The sequence below is a fragment of the Cannabis sativa genome, chromosome 2, assembly GCF_029168945.1.
Source record: "Cannabis sativa cultivar Pink pepper isolate KNU-18-1 chromosome 2, ASM2916894v1, whole genome shotgun sequence".
Lineage (NCBI taxonomy): Eukaryota > Viridiplantae > Streptophyta > Magnoliopsida > Rosales > Cannabaceae > Cannabis > Cannabis sativa.
In genome coordinates this window covers 62,419,144-62,436,322 of record NC_083602.1, presented here as the reverse complement: position 1 = coordinate 62,436,322, position 17,179 = coordinate 62,419,144, and the positions used below count along the sequence as shown (strand labels likewise).

The window sequence follows — 17,179 nt, the reverse complement described above, 5'->3', positions numbered from 1 at the left end:
CTAAGGTTCTCTTCTCCAAATTTCGACCCAAAACTCCACCAAACCTAGCCAAACTTTCCAGAACAGTGCAATTACTATAAAACAACATGTCTCAAGCTTCAAAACACAACAACTCATTCATTTAATCAAATTCACATACTCAAGTGAAGAAAAACTCTACTTTAGCCTCATCTAGCTTATTCACTCCAAACCAGCCCCTACATCCAACAAATTATAAGTTCAAACAATCTCAAAACTACCCCAAGAGCATACTCCATCATCCATATAACTCACAGCTCCTTGAAACTTTAAAACCCTAACCAAAACTAACCCAAAACCATAGGAAATCAAGAAGAAAAGAAAAGAAAACATAACAAGGATTACCTCTAACTTCTATGATGTTCTATGAATTGATTCAATGATTTTTCAGCAAAGTTTTCAAAAAAAGTTGGCTGGCTTCATGGCTTGCACGAGAGAAAGAGAAAGGAGAAGAAGAAGTTAGTCATTTTGAGGTTACTTGGTCCTTAAGTAATAAAAAAAATTTTCCTTTTCTTTCTTTTTTTTTTTTCTTCTCATCAATCAGCCCACAAAATAACTAAATAAATAAAAAAAAAAGACAAAACATAAAATGACTAAACTATCCCTCAAAATAACCTAAGCTTAAATTATAACCTAGGGGCATTTTGGTAATTTTTACTAATTTCCCAATCCGACAATCTAATAAAATTCTAACTTAATCCGGGATATTCTCAAAATAATTCTTTCATTTAATGTCGTGACATTGCTAACCACATAGCTAAATTTCCACAATTACCGGGCCCAAACTAACGTATTTCATTAATTAATTGCTCAACAATTACCTAAGTAAGATCATAATCCTACTTCATTTTCCAAGTAATTACATATTTAATAAAATATGTCCATTTAAATATTATTTATTTTCTGGGATATTACAACTCAGGTTGGCCGGCACACTTGAATTTGGAATCAAAGTAAGATTAGTATAATGTCATGCATATGTTGTTACATGCTTAGCATACATGTTGTTTAGGCCTGATAGAATACATTGATAGCAGTAATAATATAAGTAGAATTGTATTGATTACTGATAAATGTATGTTGGCTGAAATACTGATCGATGTTGTCACATCAATATGGCTGGAATATGACTGGCATATTGAGTATAGGCTGACATTATGGTCGATAGTATTGTCACACGAACGTTCCAGACTCGATACCGTATGGGACACGGGGATAGGGTTATGGTTGGGTGTATGGGCGCCTGATTATAACCTGGGATATTCTTATGTTTTATGTTATGCTTTTCTTATTGAGTCTGTCGACTCACAGTGCTATTTCCATGTGTAGGTAAGGGCAAGGCTAAGACTGAGCAACCGTGGGGGCGAGCAGATGAAGATTGCACATGTCGGGGCGATTAGGCCTGGAGCGTACGATCTTTGGGACATCAGGGCTTTTACTGTATAGTCGCTAGGCAACAAACTTTTGTATATGAATATTAAATTTTTGTAAATATATTTTGTAAACGGGATCCCGAGATTTTACAAATGTATTACTTTATGTTCCTAATTAAACAAGAAAAATTTTAATTAATCAAATTTTTCATTAATCTCGTTGATTAGCAACGAGCTGCAAAGTACGTTTAAAATCACGCTAACATGCCTAATAAGTTAGGGTGTTACACTAACATTGCAACTCAACTTAATCCAATCCCGTGGAGGTGGATTCCAAGCCTCCTTTAAGCACAAAGCAAGGGAAAGGAAAACGAAGTATGTAAATCTACAAAAGAAGTACAAATAGAGTTATTAACTTCTTCACATCAGTTGGACTATTATTGTGTACCTTATCATTACAGATCCTCCAGATGGTGTCAACAACAATCGAAGCATCAAAGAAGATATTCCCCTCAAGAATTCCCCTATGTTTGAGGTCCCAAATGAATTTGACCCATTCCCACATGCGAATACTGATATCACAAATAGGATAAATACCCCACGGAGACGCCCGCCAAAAGTGAAAAGCCACATCGCAAGCAAGAAATAAGTGTTCTAAAGATTCCTCCCCCACCCCACAGAGAGAACAGCTCGTATCATCAATATAAAATCTATTCCTGATCACAGACCGAACAGGAAGCGCACTGGATAGGATACTCCACCAAAGTACTTTATGGCGCTCTAGAATTCTACTGTTCCAGAGCTTGTTCCAAAGTGACGTCGATATCTCACAGTGAGGAGCCCTTTCCAACGCTTGAGCAAGGTAGGCAGATTCACTCGAGAACTGGCCATTACTCTCAAGATTCTACACCCACTTATCATTGCCCTGACCAGAGGGAGTACCCCCTTTTAAGATTGCAGGCACAGTCTCTAGATCAAAGAGGTTGTTAAACTTTTTTACATCCCAAACATCATTGGAAGCTAAGAGATCGACAACTTTGCATTGATCATTGGTGGGACCACCATTAGATTTCGGGATAAAATCTTTGATATGAGGGACCCAAGGGTCCCTCCAAATTTTAGTATCCCTGCCATTAGTCACCAATTTATAGGCATCTTTCCTTAAGATCGAATTGGTTTTAACAACATTTTTCCAAAACTAGGAGTCTGAATCTTTGTAGTTACAGTAAAGGAACTCCTTCCCTTTAAGGTATTTTGATTCCTAAATCTTGCAGTACAGAGAGTGACAACCATTCAGAATGTTCTACCCCCATTTAGCCGGAAAGGCCAAGTTCATTTCTCTGGTTTTCCGGAACCCAAGGCCCCCAAGAGATTTGGGAAGGCAGAGCTTATCCCAAGCTTTTAGATGCAACCCATGGTTACCTTTTTTTAATCCCACCAAATATCACGCACCAAACCATCAACTTTGGTAGCAAGGCGATTGGAGAGCTAGGTAGTTTGCATAGCATATAAAGGCAGAGACAAGACCAAAAATTTTATGAGAGTAGCACGACCTGCCTTTGACAGGGTTTTTTCTTTCCACCTTTGTAACTTCGAAGTGAGGTTATCCAGGATAAAATTGAAGTCCGCGTCCTTATATCTTGATCTGAACAGGGAAAGACCCAGATACTTGACGCTCTCCTTAGGTGTGCCAATCCCCAAAGCTTCCTTGATCTCTCTTTTCATGTCATTGGAAGTATTCTTACTAAAAACGATTGAAGTTTTGAGTTTATTAACTTGTTGACCCGAACATGCATATAATCTCTCTTCCATGATGACACTAATAGTACTAATATGAGGATATATATTATAGAATAATTCTATAATAGTGACATTGGTTTTGTCTCTATACTATAGAGATATTTTCTTAACCATTCATTTATATGATTTTTTAAAGTCCACATTATATAATATGCAGTTTTATGCAGCAAATTAGATTTTTTTTTTCAATTATTTTTTCTAAAAAGTAAACATACTAACACCAAAAAATTAAACTTCTTATTGGTTATTAAAAAAAATAAACCTATCATCCTCTTGTTTCTTTTGGGTTCTAGTGAAAATAGCTTCTATAGAGAGAAAAAAATTCTTTAATCTCAATAGAAGCCTCTCTCTTTTACTTTTTTGGGAATTTTTCTCTAGAAAAAGAAAAAAAGCTTGTTGAAGTGAATTAAACAAAAGTTGAAGAACAAATAAAAATTATCATTTGCAGATATCACCACAGTTGAAAAAAAAGCCAAAATATTGAAGAACATTTTTACAAGTTTAGAGAGAAAAAAAAAAAATCTAACAAATTAACATAAAATTAGTCCGCAATCGTTAGAATTTACATAACATATTAGTAGTGGCCAATAGCAATCAAAATCATTTAGACTAGAACAAAGATATGTTTTATACTATTATTCACAATCATTTTAGCTTTTTTGGACTGATTCACAAATTTTATGCTTTTTATGGTAGTCTTTGATAGTTTTGTCCATAGTTTTAAAGGTGTAGATGACACTGATGAAGAGAATCTGAATACTACTCCTTTAAAATGTTTTGATATAGTGGTGTCTCTACAATTGCATTATTTCTTCAATATAAATTCAATTATTTTAGCTTTTTTCAAGCATTAATTTTTCTATTTTAATTATCAATTTGTGATCAATTAAATTGGGTGGCAAATTCTTTTGAGACTAGAAATTAAATTTTTAACTAAAGTTGTGTTGGATTTACATTCTTCTTTATTTTTTATCACTTCATTTGATAAAAGAATTATGAGAGGAGATGAAAAGAAAGATAAAGAGGAGAAAGAAGAAGAAACCTCAATAAAAAATAAATGGAGAAGATGAAAAAATGTATAGATAGATAAAGAGGAGAGAGGAGAGAGGAGAAAGGAGAGAGGAGAGAGGAGTGAGAATATTAATATTTAATTGATTTGTAAAGGTGCATGTATTTCAAAAATATTATTAAATAATAAAAAATAATCTAATGCACCTAAATGTAAATTATTATTATACCAATACTCATTATTAGATAAATATTTATGGTTTTAAAAATATCACTACCATATGGACAAAATTAATGTCCCTACTATAAACATATTAATTCTTATATATATATAAATATATATATTGATGAATTTTGTTTGAAACAACCAAAAAAAAATGAACAAATTAACTTTTATGATAGATATAATGGAAAAAGTTGAAAAAATTGACAACAATAAAGAGCTTCTTCTAAAAATTTGGTATATAAGAGTATCACTAATAGAAGAATTCACAAAAGTGTCTATTAAAATGGATAAGCCTACATAAATTCTCACCTAGCTTTTTTGCCAAAGAAGGCAAGATTTGCTGTCATTGCTTGGCAATATTGCTCCTCAGGTTTTTTTTTTCCTTAATCAAATTTAAATATTAGCGATAGGATCTGACAAGCAACCCTCCTTGTTTCATGTGTTGGTGAAGCTTTAAGAGTTCTATTTTTTTTTTATTTGTATTGTTGGTTATTTTTTTTTAAATTGGCAATTGGTCTCTAACCATATAAGTTTTGACAAATTTATGCCCAAGATTTCTTTTTCACTAAATTGATTTCTAAGTTCTTAATTCGTTGTGGTTTACAATATTAAGTTTCCACGGTTAAATAATTTTTTTATATATTTATTTTTCATTCATTAGTTAATTATCTTTAGTGTCATGTTTAATTTTTTTTTATTATTTTATAAAAAGAATATATATTAATCTTATTCTTTTAAATTATAAAAAAAGGTTTATAATTTATTTTATTTTACAAGTACTTATGTATATTATAAAAATGTATACATATTATTATATTATAAGATATGAAGCAGTGATACAACACCTAAAATTTTTCTAAAATTATTTTTCTTTTCTCACCTTAATTCTTTCATGTTTAATATTTTATTAGAACATAAATTTATAAATTGATATTTTACTATTATTTTAGTAATTTATTTTTCTCTTCTTTGCTTAATTCTCTTATCTTTAATATTTTATTAGAACATAAATCTACAAATTAATAATTTTATATTATTTTAATAATTATTTTTTTTTAAAAAAAAACATACTATATATACTATCATACCTTATTATTATTATTATTATTATTATTATTATTATTATTATTATTATTATTATTATTATTATTATTATTATTATTATTATTAGCGGTTTTGAGTCAATTATTATTATTTTAATGTTTTCTAGATTTATCAATTACCTTTATTTTTATAGATTTTTATTTTGTATGAGAATGAGATACAATTATATCTATTTTTTCATTATTAATTAATAAATTTTATTTGACATAATTTTTTGTGACTAAATGTGACTTTTAGTCACAATAAAATGTTACTTGTAACTAAAACATAGTATTGAAATACAAGTTATTATTAGAATATTTTATTTATGGAAATTATTTTCTAATTAAGGAAATAATTTTCTATTTAAGGAAATAAATAAATAATTGATTTTCTGATAAATGAATATTTTATATTCATTGAATCTGGACAAAATCAATTATGTAATATTCTATATATGGTCAGATTTCTATATTCATTACCTGATTTGATTTCCTGAATTAATTGTCAAAATATTCTGACAATTAATGTGGAGCAGATACTGATGGAGTATCTCACCTATAAATATAGGGTGTCGGTCCCCGAGCTCTTCACTCATTCTGAATTCATTCAGCAAATTCCATCTAAAGAGAGTTGAGAGAGCGAGGAAGCCCGAACTCCAATACCGAAGCTATCGCAAGGATTGAAGCTCAAAGATCAATGGCTGGAGGTATATTGATCCTTTCATTGCATATATTATAGATATGATTACAGTTGTTTTTCCGCATTTCATATTATTTGTATATGTTATATTACATACACTATATAATAGTCTAACAGTTGGTATCAGAGCGGATTTATCTCTGCCTTGATTTTGATTGAGTTTCATATATATATACACTTATATACACTGTTCATATTTATATACATTTATTTTGGTTCGTTGGTGTATATATATATATACTCATATTCATACAATCCCGTTTATATATATATATTTTCATACGTATATACATATATACATTTATTCATATATTTATATATATATAATACATACACGTACATACAGTATATATATATATTTTTATCGGTATATTTACGTATATGTATATATGTTTATATATATTGTATATTATATATATATTTTATCGCATAATAATAATCATAATATTCATTTTCAATTATGTGATATATACATGCATATATATATAAACACGATCGGTCCATTGTTTGGTTTTTTCCATTTTTTATTTTTTTCGGTGTTTATTTCGAATTCTAAATATATTACTATATTCGTATAGTATTATAGATCGATCTAAGCATTGAAAATCCATTGAAAAACTTAAGGATGGAAATTTTTTCCGGTTAAAACTTTTTCGGACCCGATTAATTTCGTGATATTAAAATATATATTTTTTCGTGTTTTCGTGCATAAAATCTATGTGGATCTCTTTATTATTTGATTTAGAATATTTTAGATTTGAAAACACGCAATTTGGTCGTCGAAAACGCAATTTTTGATCGGGTTTGGGTCGGGTTCGACGGACCCGCGTGCAGAAAAACGGGTCAAATTCGACCCGGTTTGGCTGGAGAAGACGACGCAAACGACATGTCATTTGTCAAAAACAACGTGTCGTTTGTCAAAAAACGACGTGTCGTTTGTCAAAAATGACGTGTCGTTTGAAAGGCTTAATTGCACCTGTCGTTTATAGTAAACGACATGTCGTTTTTCGTCCTCTGAGGCAGCCTCTTGGTGTATGAAACGACGTGTCGTTTTTGTATATTTTCTGCACACTTCAGAATGGAAAAAACGACGTGTCGTTTTGCTTTTGCAAAAACGACATGTCGTTTGGCAGTGTGTTTTTTTTTCAAAAAAAAAAAAGGGAAAAAATTCCGAATTTTTTATAAATTTTTATTTATTTGGAATATTAATTATTTTCCTATTTTTGTGTTAATTTAGTCAATAAATTGCATTTAGTTAATTTTCCATTTTTGTTTAATACATATATACAGTATAAATTGAAAATGGAAATTTGTTTAATTTGGTAATTTATTACATGATTTATTTAGGCATGTAAAAATTGTGCTAATTTGTGCATTGAATTATATATTACCAAATTTATGCAATTTATTGTCTAAATTAATTTTGAAAAATCTGCCATTAATTTCATATTAAGGAAGTTGCATTTAATTAATTATCATACATTAATTGTATTATTTTATATTTATTTGATAAATTTATGTTTAATGCAATTAATTTAGATATGTATGATTTAAATGCTATTCGTAAATTCCTTTTATAGTGCTAGATATATTTAGAAATATTCAAACATTAAGATAGGTTGAATATTTTATTTAGTAATTAAGTTTCATAAAACTGCATAAAATTATTCATAAAATATTCATAAAACTTTATAAAATGAATAAAATATGAATAAAACGTAAGTAGTTTTGTAGTTTGACATAAGAAAACATGAACCTGGGACAAATGCTCATATCTAGAACGGTTTTTAATGATCTTCGGACGACCACACTAGGAGCACTAATCTCAGTGATTGTCTATTATGTTAATAACGAGATTACTTTTAGGTAGAGCCCAATACCTAATGTCTAAGTGAAAATATAATTTTAAATAATTAGGGAGTAGCCACAGCATCTTTAATTATATAAAATTATATATTAATTGAAATTCACCTTAATGGACAAACCTTGTAATTAATTATTTGGATATAATAATTTTACTCCACAGGGATTTTATTATATTTTTATAATTAATTAGGATAATATATTAAGTTAAATTCTCTTAATTTACCCCACAAGGAGTTATGAGGATTTTATTTAATAGTGTTATCACAAATTTTAATTAAAGATAGATTTCATTCCTCCATTAATCTAAATTAAATATTTCATTAAATCTATCATAAAGTTCATATAATTTTATTAGATTTAAAATTTAGCCCACAGGCAATTTTAGATTTAATAAAATTTTCATCTTCATCATGTTTCTACATTGGTAAAACATGAATTCATTAAAGCCTCAATTTCTTTTAACATCTAAATTTTTGTAATCCTATTCTTGAAGCTATTTCATCCACCTCTAAATATGCTGAAATCACTAGTGAAATCCCTGAGCTTAGGAGTGACAACTTCAAAATCTGGAAGGAACGAGTTCTTCTCCACCTAGCTTGCACTGACATGGATTATGCAATAAGGAAAGATGAACCAGCTACTATCACTGATACTAGCACTGCTGCTGAGATTGCACTACGTGAAAAGTGGGAGCAATCTAATCGTCTTTGCATCATGTTCATTATGTCCAGAATTCCTATGGGAATGCGTGGATCGGTGGAGCCACCTGAGAAGGTGAAAGATTTTATCAAAGTGATGGATGAGCAATTTGACACTTCAGATAAATCTTTGTTCATCAACCTCATCCAAGAGTTCTCGTCCACAAAACTCAACGGTGTTAAAGGAGTTCGAGAACACATTTCTAAAATGAGGGACATCATTGCTCATTTGAAGAAACTCGACGCTATCATTCCTGATACCTTCCTGGTTCATTACATCCTTCACAATCTTCCTCCACAGTATGGGCCTTTCAAAATTTCCTATAACACACATAAAGAAAAATGGACTATCAATGAATTGATGACCATGTGTGTTCAAGAGGAAGCCAGGCTCCTACAGGAGCAAGGAGAAAGTGTTCACCTGACCACTCAACCTAAGAAACGCAAGCCATTCAAGAAGAACAAAGGGAAAAAGCCCGTGGCTCCCAAGGCTGCCATGAAGAAAGATTCCATCAAATGTTTCTTTTGTAAACAAAAGGGACATGCGAAAAAGGAGTGCAGCCAGTTCAAGAAATGGATGGATGACAAAGGTAATCCAATTTCCTTAGTATGTTATGAATCTAATATGGCTAATGTTAATCTTAACACATGGTGGATTGATTCCGGTTCAACAATTCACATAACAAATTCCTTGTAGGATATTCAAAATCTAAGAAAGCCAGTGGCAAGTGAGCAAAGCATCTTATCTGGAAACAAGATGGGCTCACATGTGGAAGCTATTGGAACATGCAATTTAGTTTTAAGTAATGGTTTTGTTTAAAAGTTAGAAAAGACCTTTTATGTACCAAGTTTCTCTAGAAACTTGATTTCAGTTTCAAGACTTATACCCTTTGGTTTTTCCTTTACATTTTCAGACAAATATTTCAATTTATATTATAAATCTGAATGTGTTGGAAATTGTATTTTGTATGATGGTCTTTACTGCCTCAATTTACAAAATAATACCACTAATAATGTTATGTATGTTCACGCTGGCACTAAAAGATGTGTTATGAAAGAGGATTCCTGTACATTGTGGCACCGGAGATTGGGACATATCTCCATTGATAGAATTAAAAGGTTGGTAAAAGATGGGGTACTCAATACCTTAGATTTTTTCGACTTTGATACTTGTGTGGATTGCATTAAGGGAAAGCAAACCTCCAAGTCTGTCAAAACTGGTGTCCATAGGAGTTCTGAAATATTAGAAATCATACATACTGATATATGTAGTCCAGATATGGAGTCACATGGTCAGAAATACTTCATCTCATTCATAGATGATTACTCACGCTACATGTATATCTACTTACTTCATAATAAAAGTGAAGCATTAGATGCCTTTAAGATATTTAAAGCTGAAGTAGAGAAACAATGCAACAAGCAAATTAAGATAGTGAGATCAGATAGAGGAGGTGAGTATTATGGTAGATACACAGAAGATGGACAAGCACCTGGTGCATTTGCGAAGTTTCTTGAAGAAAATGGGATTGTTGCCCATTACACCTTGCCCGGTACACCCGAGCAAAATGGTGTTGCAGAAAGAAGAAACCGAACATAAATGGACATGGTGCGGAGTATGCTTAGTAGCAACTCTAACCTTCCTAAATCCTTGTGGACTGAAGCATTAAAGACATCCGTGTACATATTAAACCGAGTTCCAACAAAGGCAGTCTCAAAAACTCCTTTTGAATTATGGAAAGGTTGGAAACCAAGTTTGAATCATGTACGCATTTGGGGATGTCCATCTGAAGTCAGAATATATAATCCACAAGAGAAGAAATTGGACCCAAGGACCATAAGCGGATTCTTTATAGGGTACGTTGAAAAGTCTAAAGGGTACAAGTTTTATTGTCCATCTCATAGCACAAGAATTGTGGAATCAAGGAATGCAAAATTTCTTGAGAATGCCTTGATCAGTGGGAGTGATCAATCAAAGGACTTAGGTCCTGAGAAAGATCCTTCAGAACCTTCCACTTCAAAAGCAAGATTGATAATGGTTAACACTCCTGTAGTTCAAACGAATGTTGAACAACCATTACCAATCACTGAAGATCCACATGTTGGTAATGATAATCCAGTAGATCAAGATGTTCAAGAGTTGCCTGCAACTATTGAACAACCTGTTGAACTTTCTTGAACATTCTTTGCTCCCCAAGAGCCTGTTGGTGAAGTCTTAAGAAGATCTACTAGACCTATCAAACCAAAGATTTACAAAGACTATGTTGTGTATTTATTAGAATCTGATATTGGAATTGGAAATGATCCAGAAACGTTTTTACAAGCTATGAACAGTAGAGAATCAAAATTGTGGTACAATGCTATGGATGATGAAATGAATTCTATGAGGTGCAACAGAGTCTGGGAACTTGTAAAGTTGCCTAATGGGGCGAGAGCCATTGGCTGTAAATGGGTCTATAAAACTAAGAAAGACTCATTAGGCAACAATGAGAGGTACAAAGCGAGACTTGTTGCTAAAAGATTCACTCAAGAGGAAGGAATTGACTATACGGAGACTTTTTCTCCTGTATCAAAGAAGGATTCCCTCAGAGTCATCTTGGCATTAGTTGCTCATTTTGATTTAGAGCTGGAGCAGATGGATGTAAAAACTGCTTTTCTGAATGGTGATCTAGAGGAGGAGGTATACATGAAACAACCAGAAGGATTCTCCTCTAGTGAAGGTCAGGATTTGGTATGCAAGCTTAAGAAGTCCATCTATGGATTAAATCAAGCATCCCGTCAATGGTACTTAAAATTTCATGATGTCATCTCTTCCTTTGGATTTGAAGAGAATGTCATGGATCAGTGTATATACCTGAAGGAAAGTGGGAGTAAGATCTGTTTTCTTGTTTTATATGTGGACGATATTCTTCTTGCATCCAATGATAAATGGTTGCTACGTGAAGTGAAACAATTTCTTTCAAAGAACTTTGAGATGAAAGACATGGGTGAAGCATCCTATGTCATAGGCATTAAGATTCATAGAGATAGAAGCCTACATCAACAGAGTTTTAGAAAGATTTCATATGAAAGATTGTTCACCGAGCGTTGCTCCAATTGTGAAGGGTGATAAATTAAATTTGAGCCAGTGCCCAAAGAATGATTGTGAAAGAGAACAAATGAAGAGCATTCCTTATGCTTCTGCTGTCGGAAGCCTAATGTATGCTCAGGTGTGCACAAGACCCGACATTGCTTATTCTGTCGGAATGTTAGGAAGATTTCAGAGTAACCCGGGGATAGACCACTGGAAAGCTGCAAAGAAAGTAATGAGGTATCTTCAGGGTACTAAGGATTACAAGCGATGTTCAAACGAACCGACAATCTAGAAGTAGTTGGCTACTCGGACTCGATTTATTTGGTTGTACTGATTCACGTAAATCTACATCTGGTTACGTGTTTATGTTTGCTGGTGGAGCTGTGTCTTGGAAGAGTAACAAACAAACTTTGACTGCTACTTCTACTATGGAGGCTGAGTTCGTTTCTTGTTTTGAGGCTACATCACATGGTGTATGGCTAAAGAGTTTCATTTCAAGCCTTAGAGTGGTTGATTCCATTGCAAGGCCACGAAAGATGTTCTGTGACAATTCAGCTGCTGTTTTCATGGCTAAGAACAACAAAAGTGGAAGTCGAAGCAAGCACATCGACATTAAGTACTTAGCTATTAGAGAACGTGTTAAAGAAAATAAAGTGGTCATTCAACACATTAGCACTGAATTGATGATTGCCGATCCTATGACAAAAGGCTTGCCATCTCATAAATTCAAGGATCATGTAGAGAACATGGGACTTGGTTCCCTTATGTAATTTGTACAAATAAAGTTATTATCAATGAAACTCTTATTTTGATTTTTCTCATATTTATGCGCATCTTAATTTTACATTTGAGAAAAAAAAAAAATTCAGAGGACCTGAATAAACATAAGGTTTAGGGTTTATTCACTTAAGTACATTGCCACATAAAGTACATTGTTATATAATAAATGTATTGTAATACATGGAAGATAATACTCGATTCATAATGAGGACATGTCGCTATGATTCATATATTTATTATATAATGAGGAACGTTGGGTTTGAATATTTTAGTTTAAATGCTGACCAAGTGGGAGAATATTAGAATATTTTATTTATGGAAATTATTTTCTAATTAAGGAAATGATTGTCTATTTAAGGAAATAAATAAATAATTGATTTTCTGATAAATGAATATTTTATATTCATTGAATCTGGACAAAATCAATTATGTAATATTCTATATATGGTCAGATTTCTATATTCATTACCTGATTTGATTTCCTGAATTAATTGTCAAAATATTCTGACAATTAATGTGGCGCAGATACTGATGGAGTATCTCACCTATAAATATAGGGTGTCGGTCCCCGAGCTCCTCACTCATTCTGAATTCATTCAGCAAATTCCATCTAAAGAGAGTTGAGAGAGCGAGGAAGCTCGAACTCCTATACCGAAGCTATCGCAGGGATTGAAGCTCAAAGATCAATGGCTGGAGGTATATTGATCCTTTCATTGCATATATTATAGATATGATTACAGTTATTTTTCCGCATTTCATATCATTTGTATATGTTATATTACATACACTATATTATAGTCTAACAGTTATGACTAATTTAGTTTTAGTCACAATAAATATTGTGATTAAAAATACATTTAGTCACAACAAATTGTAATTTTTGTGACTAACAATTTAGCCACGGACCTTTTAGTCACAACATATAAAAGTAATCACAACTTTTTTACTTTTAGTTACAAGTTTTGTTGTGACTAAAATTAAAATTTTTTGCAGTGTCACTTATTTATAAAAGTGAGTAGTTAACTCATTAATTGATTTGTTTTATAAATACAACAAACATATTAGGGTCAAGCCTAACATCATGTTATACACGTGAGATAAGACAATAACAACACGTACCCTTGAATGTAATGTTGAGTACAAGTGAGATACGGTAATAAGAACAGTTTTGAAATTATAGGATAGTTTTCTATAAATTTATCAATTTTTATAACAATTCGAGCGGTCAAGCCTAACATCATGTTATACAAGTCGTGTCTGACTTCTATTATAATAACGTGATTTTGTTAATACGAATTGGATTAGTCTGTTTGTACACACCTAATTTTTCATACAAAATTAAATAAACAATTAGATTATAATTTGATACGATTCATTACTTAGTTGTTATTAATTAAATATTATGATTTATTTTATATATATAATTTAAATTTTTTTAAATATCTGCCGATTGTTTTCTAGTGAGCATAAATAAAAAAATAATCTTAAAAAAATATCATTTACTTAATTAGTGTCTGAATGAAAAAATATTTATTTACGTACTTTTTCAATTTTTCAAAAACATTTATGCAATCTCATTCAAATTATTTTTTTTTTTTTGCATATTCTAAATATATATTTATAAATAAAATATTTTAAATATTTGACAATAATGATTAAAGTAGAGAATTAAATAAAAATCATGCATTAATTTTTCAAATTATGTTCACATAAAATCATAAAATATTTGAAATTCACAAAAAAATAAACTAAAAAAATAAAATAAATAAATATAAATCAACAAAATAACTATTATATAGCAATGAGGACTTATAATGTAAAAAAAAAAAGTTTGAAGATCAATTTTTCTTTTCTTTTTTAAAAAGAAAGATAAAATTCCTGGATTAACTGATCAAAATTTATATATTTAAAAATCAATTTGATAAAAAACAAAAAAGCTTAATGACTAATTTACTAAAATCTATATATAGTTGAGGAACAGTGTAAATATTTTATTTTTCAAAGTAAGCATTTTAAAGAACATATTAGCTTAAGTACTGATGTAATTAATATATTGATTAAATTGAATATATAATTATTAAAATAATTTTTAGAGACTTAAATGATAAAAAATAAATATGTAAGCATGATAATTTATATATTGTTTTATATCTCTATGAACTAGTAACTATTGCTCATAACCTACATTGATTTAAATGACGCAAAATGACTGATTCACTTCGTTAATCAATTTATGTCTGTGTATATATAAGTAATATAGTTTATTATCAAGAATTAAAAATTATTATATTAAATGGATTTTATTTAAAAATATCAATGAGGTACAAATTCAATCATGACCAAACTATTTGGTACTTATTGGATAATAGAAAACGAACATATATTGTATATAAAAAAAGATTATTCAATTCATAGACTTTCTTCTTCTGAACCATGTTTAATTGTCATTGCCATACCAGAACTGCTTCTGGAGTTGGTCAATGACATTCTTGTCAACTTGAAAAGCCTTAGTAAGGACATGAGGGTTAATAGCAGGATTTGATCCAAATACTGAATTTGCAATGGTGATAGTTCCTGCATTTTGGCTACTGAGACCAGCAAAGGCAACAGCTGGAGCATGTGTTGGATTGAATTGAAAGTGAATTAAACCAATTGGGAATACAAACACATCTCCCTCTTTCAAAACCTTGGTAAACAACCGGTTTCCGTCTTGGTTCGACGATACGAAGCCCACGTAGAGGGTTCCCTTAGCAACAACTAGGATTTCAGAGCCACGAGGATGTGTGTGAGGTGGATTTTGGCCGTATGGTGCATAATCAATACGAGCCAATGATATTCCGAGTGTGTTGAGTCCTGGAATTTTGTCCACATTCAATTGGGTCACATTAGATCCAACTGGGTTGTGTGTGTCTCTTGGAACATTGAGCCCAGAAAAGAAAAAATCCTCAGCCTTAGCAAGCTTGGGATCCTTGCAGAATTTTCCATTCACAAATACTACTTGGAAAGAAAGAATATTTTGTTAGTATATCTTATCACTATCAGTAGCTAGTTATAGAATAGAATAACGATAGAGAAAAATGTTATGATAAGTTAGTAATGAAAGAAATGTATACATACAAGCTTTGTGGGGTTCATCTACAGCCACGCAAAAATCTTGGAGAGGGCTTGGAGTCGAGGCGAGAGGCTATGAAGGCTGCCAAAGCCAACACAGTAAGTGAAAGAAGAAAATGAATACCTTTCATGTTGGAGTACTTGTTGATCAATTTGCAACTATAAATGCTATGTTATAAATCTATATATCAAGTTTTGCTTTCTTTTGCTTGAGTGAGATTTGATAATTATGGATGGATTCCTACTTCTCATATTTATAGATGGAAGTTTCTGAACAAGTCTCTCTTAATCCAGGGAGCATATCATAGCTACCTAGACTTGCTTGTTTTCTCCATAAAAGACTTGGTAAATTTGGTTTAGTAGTGACTTGGTAATTATATGTGTTAAATAAAGTGTTTCTTCCAAAAGGAGATTTATTAATGACAACGTTATTGAACTAGTCATTTTAATTGGGCTTCTTCACCCACTCTTATCATTTATTTTATTTTATTTTGTTTACCTTTTCAAGCAAATACATTATTCTTTTCGTTAAGTTTTGTATCTACTTTAATTTTGCTGCGGATGTCTATGCTTATTTGAACCAGAAGGAATTTTCTATATTATTATATATACTCAGTCCATTTATTTTTTAAAAAAATATATATAGCTTGGTCTATGATGTGAACACACACACACACACATTTATGTATACATATTATATATGCAAGTAATCACAAAACTTTTCAAACATTTGAAATAGGAAACCGCATATAATTAACTGACATTTCTTAGTTAAAAGCAAAATGAATATAACATGTGGATTTACTAAAAATGTCCTAGTTTTTCTAACATTAAATTGCAACTATAGTCTTGTCAGAAAATTTGATAAAAATCTGCAGTTGGTTTAGTAGTTCTAGGTATTGCTAGTAAATGTTAGACTATATATATAGTGTATATAATATAGCATATACAATGATATGAAAATGCGGAAAATATAATGAAATCATATCAATAATATATGCAATGAAAGGATCGATGTACCTCCAGCCATTGATCTTTGAGCTTCAATCCCTGCGATAGCTTCAGTATTTGAGTTCGGGCTTCCTCGCTCTCTCAACTCTCTTTAGATGGAATTTGCTGAATGGATTCAGAATGAGTGAGGAGCTCGGGGACCGAGACCCTATATTTATAGGTGAGATACTCCATCAGTATCTGTGCCACATTAATTGTCAGAATATTTTGACAATTAATTCAGGAAATCAAATCAGGCAATGAATATAGAAATCTGACCATATATAGAATATTACATAATTGATTTTGTCCAGATTTAATGAATATAAAATATTCATTTATCAGAAAATCAATTATTTATTTATTTCCTTAAATAGAAAATCATTTTCTTAATTAGAAAATAATTTCCATAATAAAAATATTCTAATATTCTCCCACTTGGTCAGCATTT

At 31.1% G+C, this 17,179-nt stretch overlaps 1 protein-coding gene across 1 annotated transcript; it reads right to left on the bottom strand.

Annotated features, from left to right (window-relative positions):
- Nucleotides 1-14,919: 14,919 nt before the first annotated feature.
- Nucleotides 14,920-15,945, bottom strand: LOC115720641 (germin-like protein subfamily 1 member 17). The gene is given in 3 exon segments (XM_030649805.2): nt 14,920-15,621; nt 15,745-15,796; nt 15,798-15,945. Coding segments are annotated over 3 exon segments (681 nt in total). The 5' UTR covers nt 15,870-15,945; the 3' UTR covers nt 14,920-15,064.
- Nucleotides 15,946-17,179: the final 1,234 nt, after the last annotated feature.